Genomic DNA, 10,987 nt, shown 5'->3' on the forward strand with positions numbered 1-10,987 from the left:
CCAGGAGAGGCTGCAGCAGAGGTTAGGAGAATCACAAAAGTGATGGCTAAAGAAGAGGAATCCCCAAGATTGATTGTACCTTTAACAACCACATCTGCTTCACTGCAGTGACTTTCACAAGGTCTGGGAAACACTCAGATGGAATATATAAGGATGATATATGAGCTGCTTCCTTTCTGCCCGTCTTTCTTTGTCATCAAAACTATTAAATGAAACTTTTAAATGGAGGACTTCACACACTTGTAATCTTACCTAAATTGGTTAAATTTCAAGGAAATGTTTGACTGCTTGATTTGGTTGTTTGTAATCAATGATCTCCCATATTTAGCAAGGCATTGAGAGGTACCAAAACACAAAAGATGTATTTAACGGTTAAGTAAAAAGCGGTATTTAGTGGTTAAGTAAAAAGCAGCATTGAGAGGTACCAAAACACAAAATATGTATTTAGTGGTTAAGTAAAAAGCAGTCTTTATCTAACACTCGTAAAGTGAGCGCATAAGTGTATTTCCCAAAATGTCCAAATCTTCCTTTGCTTCTGTTCTGATTTGTTATATTGTTTTGGATTTGTTCCCGATCATGTATAAAAAAGCATTATTGAATGCTAATAAAGTGTACTAGTTGGATTTCTATGTTTAAATGTGCTCATGGCATCACCAAAAGTCAAGTCACACTTTGCCACTATTTTACCTAAAATATATACAATTCCAAAGTAGTTATTCCTTAAGTGTTATCTTTAGTGACTTGTCAAGTAACTACTCAGTCTTGTAAGCTCATTGGCCTTCCACAAGGTGGTGCTCTGACCATGATTATTTGTATGGTTCACTATTGGAGAAATAATCCTGAGCCTTTACGCAGCACTCTCAGTTTCATGAACAGTCTAGGGGCTCGTAAAAAAAACAATCTGGTTTTCATCGCTTGTCTCCTTCTTTTCTCTTCCCCTGTACGTTTTCAGGAGAGAAAAAGGAAACACAGAGTGTGATGCAAAAGGACATGACGAATACATCTGGGAAATATACTAAAAAAACATTTGAATGCACTTTTGTTTTTGCACTGACAATAAATATAGTATTCGATCAATAGTATGACATCGCACAGAGAGCTCAGTTTCATTCAGGGAATCCCTACTCATCACGATCTGCACTGTTCCCCCCCACTCATCATGACCACGGGTCACTCACAGCACAGCGTAGCAGTCACTCAGGGAAATGAGGCTGACTCTAATGCACCAGTCTAATGATGAAGAAAATCAATAGGAGCGGATCAAAGAAAAAAAAAAACACACGAAGGATCATGATTAAACATTCAAGCTATAGCATCCAGCCCTTTACAAGCACCTTGCTAATGCAGTTCCTGCTGCTGAGTCGTGCCAAATCTTAGGAAGGTAAACAAGGAGACTAAAACTGTGGTTAGATACAGCACTCATTAGAGACCATAGGCAATTTATCTCTGCTCTGATCCAGTAAAACCTTTTCTTTATCTTCACACTTTAATACCATCAATGCTATTTAGAAAATGGACTTAGATTAAGTAGATTTATGTGATGGGGCTGTGCCGTTGGAAACCCTGCCCTGGACTAAAGCACAGGCCTACAATCAATTCTGCATAGCAGCACAATCCGCAGTTGGCTTTCCTCCATAAACCACTGGTGCTGATGTTGAGAAGAGGGAAAGAAAGGGAGGAGGCAGGAGGCAGGAGGAGGGAGGAGGCAGGAGGCAGGAGGAGGAAGAGGAGGGGGCTCTGTGCCCCTGCTCCAACAGGAGTTGCATGCCTCAAGTTAGCCAGAGAAAGCAAATGTCATACAGGAAGTAAGGCAATCGTGTATTCAAAATAAAATATGTAATGTTAGGATTTGGAAATGAAAGTAATAAATAATGTTCTTTATTGTATGTTTCTTGGCTCCTTGTTTAGGTCTTACTCCTTGATGAATGCATACTTTATATAGACCCTAATTACTTAATGTACTGCTTTTGATTAAAAGACAAATAATAAACTATTTCCTGCATTGCTTGAATGTCAAATGTTTTTGCTTGGAGTACCCAGTAGTTTAGACTTCTTTGGAAGTAATCTGGCATATCATCAGAAGATTTTCACTGGCAGCCATTCAATGAAGCAGTCTACCAAATGTAGCCTTTAACCAAGTCAAACCAAGTCAAACCAGGCCGGGTAAAACCAACATTAAGCAACACAAAAAGTCATTAGACTTTTCTTGCAGCAAAATAAAACACCACCATAGCAACAACACAGGGGTTAACGATTAAATGACCACAGTACAGCCAGAAAACACACATTCAAGCAAAAAGAGCTGCACATTAAGGTGTAGGCCTACAACTTTTAGTGAAACACACGAGTAAGTTTGTTTGTTGTACTCACCATAGTCTTGTGTATGGGGAAGTCAATCTGCTCAATCTGCTCAATCTGCTGCAGGTTCAACTTCTCTGCTCGTTTAGTAGTCCACAGTTTTCAAACTTGTTGAGCTGATCACAGCAGCACAAAGTTCCACACACCTCACTGAAGATGGAAGTTTCTCTGCAAGCTCCGACATTAGCATAAACACCGCACCTAGCATGTTTGGAAGAACAGCGTGCTTGATTTTGGCCACTTTAGGGTGCTGGCCGGTGTTGTGCAGTTGCTTTTAACACGTGGTTAATTAAGGTAAGTGAGATAACGTTGCAATCCTCGATGACGTTGTTAACTCGTTATTTCATTGCATTTTGCATTGTTTTACTTCCAAAAATATTTATGAGTCGATGTGTGTTAATTATTTTTCGTTTACTGTATATTCATGGCTGGTGTTTTATTTTGTGTTTCGTCACCGGAAGTTATGTGTTTCAGTATGGGTGACTTGAGACTGGTCCCAAATTGAGTACAGTCGCTGTGCTGCTGCGTCGTTGAGACAGAGGAGGAGAGGATAAGAAAGTGGCTTTGAAAGAGACCCTTCACCCCCATCCTTCTGCGTAAAGAAAAGGAAAGAGAGGCGTGTTTCTACTTTTCAAATAACAGACTTAAAGAAAAGTACTGGGACTGGATCAAGGCGGAAAACTCATCTGTCTGAACTGTTCCTCCTTGGATGTATAAGAAGACGGGAGTTGTTCTGATCTGAGCCCCTTCGGAAATGAGCCACACAGTGGATGTGAAGGAAGGTGACGGAAAGTGATTCAAGAGGAAGAATGATATCTGCAGGAATCCCACATCTCCTTTCTGATTTTATTACTTTCTTTTAGCCGGGTTGATCTACTTTAATCTTTTTAAAGCACCTTTCAAATTATCTAATTTGCATCCACCCAGCATACCTCAGCTTGTTTAACCGACTCACTCAAATTAAATATTGCTTCAGCTGTAATGGCATGTAGGTGGATCCCAGCTTGTAACTAATTAAACCAGTTTTAAACTCAATTCCCTTTTTTCTGATCTTATTTGATACAATTGACTTTTGAACATGGCCATCAACACGGACACCGACTTCCTGAAGTCCAATTTAAATGAGGGTGGGGGAGGCTCGCAGCCTGCACATCCCCACGAGACTGAGAAACTCCTCGCGGTGACCACCGAGCCCGCGGGACATGGGATGAAGATGTCCACCTCCTTCACCGTCAACATGGACACTGACAAGGGCCAGGAGGCCGACCAGAACGGCCACAGTGTGTCGGTGAGGTCGGGCTCCGCCGGGCAGCTGGGTGCCGCCGCCCCCCTCTCCCCCTCCAAGGCCAGCCTGAGCCGCTCCTCCACCGGGAACGCGACCGTGCAGGAGACCCCGAAGCCCAAGGATTACCTCATCCTCGTTATCTTGTCCTGCTTCTGCCCCGTGTGGCCCGTCAGCATCGTGGCACTGGTGTTCTCCATCATGGTGAGTATCACGTTACTAAACTGTCTCTGAAGGAATCTACAACATAAATTATACAACAGCAAAGTGGAGCAGCAAAGATTAATGTGTGGAATATGAACATCAATATCTCAGTTTATTTAGAACATAAATAAGAGAGCATGTATTTTCATAAAGTTCAGGGCCTATTCATGTCATTTCTGGGCATTAAGTAGCTAAAGAAAATGTGAACATATTGTTGATTCTAAAAATAATCTGGTGTACTGTCTGACATGACAAACAGGGTCTGTTCCAAAACAGGTAGTCTATATTTTACAGATATCAGTTATCTATTGATTGTCTTCTATGATTTCCAAAGCTGCTATTTTGTCTACATTTAATTATGGACTTGTTAGGAAAGTGACAATGATATTTTGGACGAAGGTAATATCTCTCTAATATTCAGGGAGAGAATGGTCTTTGACAGGGAATATTCCTTTCAAATTATACCAGCAGATCAAGAAATATATCAATTAACCTTTTCTGTCATGTTTTAAGCATTTGAGGGGCAGGAAATATTGGGAAAGAAAATAGGGGAATGACAAGCTGTTGGATAAATCACGACAAATTAATATGAAATGGTAAGTGATTCATTTTCATGATTCCAATCCAGTGGCCTGCGACAGGTCAGGGTTTAAGTGTAAACATGTCATTGTTATCACTTGAGGGTCACGTTTATTAAAAAATTAAGAAATAAAAGTAATATAATTATTTCCAAGCAATTCCACAGAAACTAAATCTGCAGAACAGATCTATTCAGCGCATTGACGTATCTGAATATAATACAATTTCTCCAGGATTGGCATATTTCATTGAGAGGTCCCTTACAAACTCTTAAAGGTGGGGTAGGTAAGTTTGAGAAACCGGCTCGAGATACACTTTTTGTTATATTCCATGCAATGCTCTTAACATCCCGATAGCAATGAATATCTTAAGTGCTTTGACAAAAAATCCATAAAAAAATGTCATCTGTGGAAGCCGTAGTACTGTAAAAAGCACGACCAATCATTTTAGCCGGCCCGGCTAAAATAACTGGATGGCCTACCTGCCTGTCAGCCTTCCATCTGTGCACAAGCTTATCTCGTGCCCTCATTGGTCATGTGCGCGTTCGTGTGTGTTGGAGGAGGGGCTCTGTAAGGAAGAGGCAGATTTTTTCCGGCTGTGTATTTTCAAATTCTAGCGCATTCGAGCTGGTTTCTCCAAAATTACCTACCCCACCTTTAATGTCATGGTTGACTACACACACACACACACACACACACACACACACACACACACACACACACACACACACACACACACACACACACACACACACACACACACACACACACACCCTATACCTAGATCTCAGCGCTGACACTTGATGAATCTTCTCCCTGAAAGTTTCAGGATGCAGAAAATGCTGATACACGTTGCATCTAGACACTGAAGCGACACAGGGCAGTCACAGATGCTTGATATGCTGCTAAGGTTTCATACTCTTCAATCAATATTCAGGGGACACAGTCCTCAGTGGGTCTTCAACAAACACTTTTAAAAACCGCCTATGGACTGCTTGTCTTCTTCAAATTCACATTGCACATGTAATTGAGTTTTAAAATCTATGTAGAGGGAACTCCACTGTTGAAACTGAAAGCTGACACTTCTCTGTTGTCACCCTCTGCAGTGGTGAGAGGTCTGCAGTTGAAATGGTGGACTTGTTGTTGAAGGCTGTGAGAGATTGTAGTTTATTTCAATCAGCCAATTAAATAGTCAGGGAATGCCCCAGTTACCAGAGGGAGATACAGCTGGGCTTAGTTGATTTTTGATGTGTAGAAGTGCAAAAATAGTGTGAAGGTCAAGTGTGACGTGACAAGAAATGTGTAAAAAAACTACAGCGCAGGTGCAATGGAATGAAGAATGGCTATACCTCAATGATGGTGACCCCGGCTTCACTTTTCACACATCAATAAAAACTCATCGCTTATGCAGCAATATACCAGTGATATGGCATCAGCGCTAAATACACATTAATAAAGGTGACACTTTATCTTCCAATAATGCTTGATGCAATGAAACATCCTGCTAGAGTAAAGCTCCTACAAAAGCTGTTAAAGGCATGTGACAACTGACAATACAAAATGTGAAGGTTTGATTGGATAATAACTGCAAACAGCTCAATATTTATTTTAATTAGGTAAGTACAGACATAACTTCAAATGAGAAGATCAATCATTTATTATAACATCGCACCTGAATGTGTTAGTTTTACTGCACACACAAGAGCAGTACACAAACCGATGAAATACTTAAGGATCGTTACACAGACACTCAGATAGCGTGACACAGCAAGAATCTCCCTGGGACTAGCAGGTCAGTAATCTGCCCACCTTTCAATGAGTTATTTCCTTAATCTTCAGTAAAAGGTCTTAAGCTGACTGACACACCACGAAATCCTGGCATCAGGTGCTCATCTACTCGGCCCTGGAACTGTACATCGGGTAAAATCCACTGCTGCATCACCCAAAAGCTGTTTTTCTTTTATTAGAACGTCTGGTGTGTTTTGTGTTTGAATTGTTTACTTAATTTTAAACTGAATGTTTGTTCCCACAAAGTTTTACGCAATGCTTCCTGTATTGTCAAATCTATTGAAGCACCTAGTATTATTTCACCTGAACAAAGAATTTACACCAACATGGGAATCTATTGCTAATGGTTAGAGTTGGGTTTTATTTTCAAAACATTTTAAGGTTGAAACTCTTATCCTTCTACATTTACAGTCTTTATGCAATACTTTACTTTCCAAATTCTACTTCATTATAATTGATTTACTGGGGAAATGGATTGAGTTTCTCTAAAACATTAACGCAGGAGCGCTTTGTTTAACTTTCCATTTGAGTTTTAGACAGAATATTAGAACCATTTCAGGGTGTCTCTCCATCAATGCAGCTAATGAAGTGAGAGTGGCTCTCACTTCATTAGCTGCATGAGGCAGTGTTACTTCTGTTAGGGAGTTTCCCAAATCTTGATTGTTGTCATCATGAGACATCTATTGATGAAATTGGAGGGCAACAAAAAGCACAGTGAGGAGTTTAATTGTGCGTTCAGTCAGATTTTAAGAACATTATCCTGATTATAATAACATCATTTTTCTTAAAGGGATGAGTCCAGAGTCCACCCTTCTGGTTTTGTAGAACCTAGATGGCCTTGTATTGCTTTTTTAAATCATTCATGCTACCAATTGCAAGCTTTCACATCAACGTAAAAACATTAAAGGCCCTGTCCGTATACGATGTTTGGTTTTTCTGTTCTTGGCTACTGTAGAAACATGGCAATGCGTCATGGTGTACTCCTTTGAAAAAGACCTGCTCACTATGTAAATATAAGGGGCTCAATCTTAGGAAGTGAAAACACGGTACTATATATTCCCTGCCAATGGATCCCCCTTAACCATATACAAATATACATACCTTTAAGTAATATTTTGACAACATTGGACAACTTTATTTTAAATACTCTTCCATCACTGAACCTCTTGTGTGTTTGAGCCAGGAAACAAGATAAAGATTACTGTAACTGAGCAGTACAGATAAACAATATATTTTACACAGCATGGCATGTGTCATGCAGGGTTTCACCGGTAGTTTTCTTCATGGTATCAGATGTTACTCTGTTGTGTCAGGATTTTAACTCATGTTGGCTGATGGCAGATTAGTTTCTATTTGCACAGCAATTTGTGTTTTCAGCGTACTTCACTTCTGACGCTGTACAGCAGCCAGCACTCAGATCCACAGAGAAACAAGGCAAAGACGAAGCAGTATACCCATTAGTTCTGTAATATCATTCCTGTGGGCACCACACACCAAAGGGAATATCAGGCAGTATCCACGAGACAGCCTGTACTTCCCCAAGCCATCACCATGATCCCACTGACATTCACAAGTCAGCCGCTTGCTAATGGCATGGAGAGTGTGTGAGAGAGAGATGGAGACAGAGAGCAAGGCTTTGACAGAGGGCAAAAGAAAGGAAAGTGAAGGAGGGAGAAACTGGAGCTGGCCACTAACTCGATAGAAGGCGAGAGAAGTCTATTTAGTTTCTCTGCAGAGGGCAGATTGCAGCAGTTAGCCAGCTCTGTGGCAGCAATCAACATCATCTCTCTTTCCTGAGGGTATGGAAAGGGGATACATGCCTCAAAAGGAGACTAACACATTTTTACCTACAAGGGCATATGGGTGTGAGAGATACAGCAAATGCCTATAAAGTAGTTCCTATCACTGGATTAGGAAAGAATCGAATCAGATACCACAGATATGTAAGATACGGTAAGTGCAAGTGAGTCAGAGCAGGAAAGCAGAGGTTTTACAACACGTGCTACGAACAAATGAATCAAAAAGTAATGTGGTTGATACCACACTGCACGATAAAGACCTAGAGTGCAAGCTCACGACTAAGTGCTAATATCCTCTCACATGTGAAATGGATACTTGTGGAAAGTTGAAGAGAGAAAAAAGGAAACTGCTCAACTGCTGTTAAAATGGGATTACAATGGGGAGATAGGAAACTGCACAGACATCAGGAGATTGTAAACAGAAGAGAAAGAAAAAAAATAATCAATATATTTTTCTTTCTAAGCTGCCTTTAATATCCATTGAACTGGGATAACCAGATCAATGGATGTTTTAATTTAAAACCTTATCTTGTTGTAGTTGTCAGAGCACAGCATGCAAAGCTAAATATAACCTTAAGCCTGCACAAATCAATATTTTATATAATTATAACCAATCAAATGGCAATGTGAAATACAAAAAAGGCTCATTTGTAGTGATGAACCGGCCAATAATTATCACCCAACTCTGACATCAGATTCCCGACAGCTCTAAAAAGCCTTTTAGTCTATTTTGGATCATTTCCTAAATTCCCACCTTCACCGTCATCCACCCTGCTTTCAGCAGCAGACCGCACATTTTAGCAAAAATGCTCTTTTAAATCCAATGTTCACTAACCTACCCAGCAAAAAACAGCTACTTTCTGAAGAATACATGGAGCATTTAACAGCTGAAGATCCAAGTGTTTTCCTCAGACGTTAGTAAAAACAGTGAGATTATTGGACTAACATTCATTCACACAAACCGGGTCTGAAATCATTGCAAATATTGCTACTATAAGTGTGTGAAAATAGGCAATTGTTTGCTAAGATGTTCGCCATGGCAACTTAATATGGCGATCATTTGTTCGTGTTGTGTTTCAAACTGGCGCGCTGTCCCTAAGTGGCCAAAGAAAATCAATGAATGCAATTTTAACACGCACTGCCAAATGACATTTTAATGGTGGGGAAGATATAATCTTGTGTGTGCACATTAAGAAAAACTGCATTTTTAAATTCTTGCATTTTTAAATTCACTTTTATGAGGCTTCAAAACACAGCAAGCAAAAAGAAATGTATTGTAGAAGTGATAACCGAGAACAATAAGTCAATATCAGCGTTTTCATCTTGTAAAAGGCCCAAATCTTTAAAACTTTAATTAAAGTGGACCTATCATGCTATATTTGAATAATATAGTGTAGGACCATACCTATAAGGCATATTTATACTTTTTTTTTTCAAAATACCAAACAGATCATGCATTTTAGCCATGCCTCATTTATAGCTCTGTTTGTGCAGGGGCAGATTCAGTGAGAACAGCACCATCTACAGGCCTGGCATATGTACTACAGCGTCTCCAGCGCTTTCGAACGGCAATGGCCATGGCTGTCTCCTCCTGATTGGTGGAGTTGGCCCAATAGCCGTAGCGCCACCGTCCTGACGTCAGGACAGTGTTCAAATCTGGATCAGTTTTATCAGATCCGTTGGCAGCCCCTTTTTTAGAGATTTGGGTATGGAGGAAAATAGAGAGGGTTGTGTTTCTGACACTTGGTGAGTTCCCTGGAACACCGGGGACACATATTCATGTATAAAAGACGTACAAAAGTGCATTTTGCATGATAGGTCCCCTTTAAAGTACAATCTGTTGAGGTCTCATTTCGCCTTGTAAACGGACTCAGCATATTTCAATACTGGCAACAGGACTGCCAAAAGCTCCATCCATCATCGTCCACCACCACTTCCAGCAGCAGTCCCGCCTAAAAGCCAAGCTCCAGCTGGCTGCCGCCACAGATCTCTGACAGATGCTCTGGTAGAGGAGGGTTTGTGGCTGGCAAACACGGAAGATGTGCAGTCAATTATGGGGATTGGAGAGGCAGCGGTAATAGGTTTTACTGCTCAGACCGACCTATCCCAGTAATGGGAAGGAGCAAACTGCAGGAGCGTTATTGCACGCTCGGCAGATTTGCCTGTGAAATATGGACTCGCAATGCTGTGTGGTGTGTGTGTTGTGGTGTGTGTGTGTGTGTGTGTGTGTGTGTGTGTGTGTGTGTGTGTGTGTGTGTGTGTGTGTGTGTGTGTGTGTGTGTTTGTGTGTGTGTGTGTGTGTGTGTGTGTGTGTGTTGTGTGTGGTGTGTGTGTGTGTGTGTGTGTGTTGTGTGGTGTGTGTGTGTGTGGTGTGTGTGTGTGTGTGTGCGCGCGCGAGCATAGGTAAATGACTTCTTATTAGCAATCTAATACTGCAGATATAGTGGGAGCCCTTAATCCTGTGTTGGCAATTATATAAAGCTTATCAGAGGCTTGCAGAGAGAAACCCAAAGTTAAATCTGGCACATAATGATATCGTCATTCCAAAGTGGATAAAAAAGGATATATTGAAAGCTAACTGCTTCATGTTATGGCTACAAGTGATGGCATTCGTGCGCCATCCATCTTGGGGCACTCTGAGTTGCAGAGGATGGTAGTACGCATCCTTCTGTTCATCATATTCTCTCATTTCTTTCATTTCGTTAGCATTGTTATCAATGTAATGTATGCATACAAAAGTAAGTTTGTATACCCAAAGCTTATGGGTACAACTTCACCTCATTGTACTGTTTAACTATTCTTTATAATTGATATGAAACTATTTTTCCATGTTACATTTATTAGGTGCATATCAATCCTACATGCCCTTTTGAATGTGACTGGTTGTCAGTCAATATATTTTTACCATTACATTTGATTCACACACTTCAGATGAATGTCCTCTGAGGATACTTTGACTTTTTGTGTAGCGCCATCAA

At 40.6% G+C, this 10,987-nt stretch overlaps 1 protein-coding gene across 1 annotated transcript in view; it reads left to right on the plus strand.

The window, feature by feature from the left end:
- The first annotated feature begins 2,916 nt into the window (after positions 1-2,916).
- trarg1a (trafficking regulator of GLUT4 (SLC2A4) 1a) overlaps positions 2,917-10,987 on the plus strand; it is a 15,481-nt gene continuing 7,410 nt past the window's right edge. The window contains exon 1 of the mRNA XM_034115206.1: positions 2,917-3,844. Coding sequence (XP_033971097.1) covers positions 3,437-3,844 — 408 coding nt within the window. The 5' untranslated portion in view covers positions 2,917-3,436. The remainder of the gene's footprint in view (positions 3,845-10,987) is intronic.

Source organism: Trematomus bernacchii, unplaced genomic scaffold (assembly GCF_902827165.1).
Source record: "Trematomus bernacchii unplaced genomic scaffold, fTreBer1.1, whole genome shotgun sequence".
Lineage (NCBI taxonomy): Eukaryota > Metazoa > Chordata > Actinopteri > Perciformes > Nototheniidae > Trematomus > Trematomus bernacchii.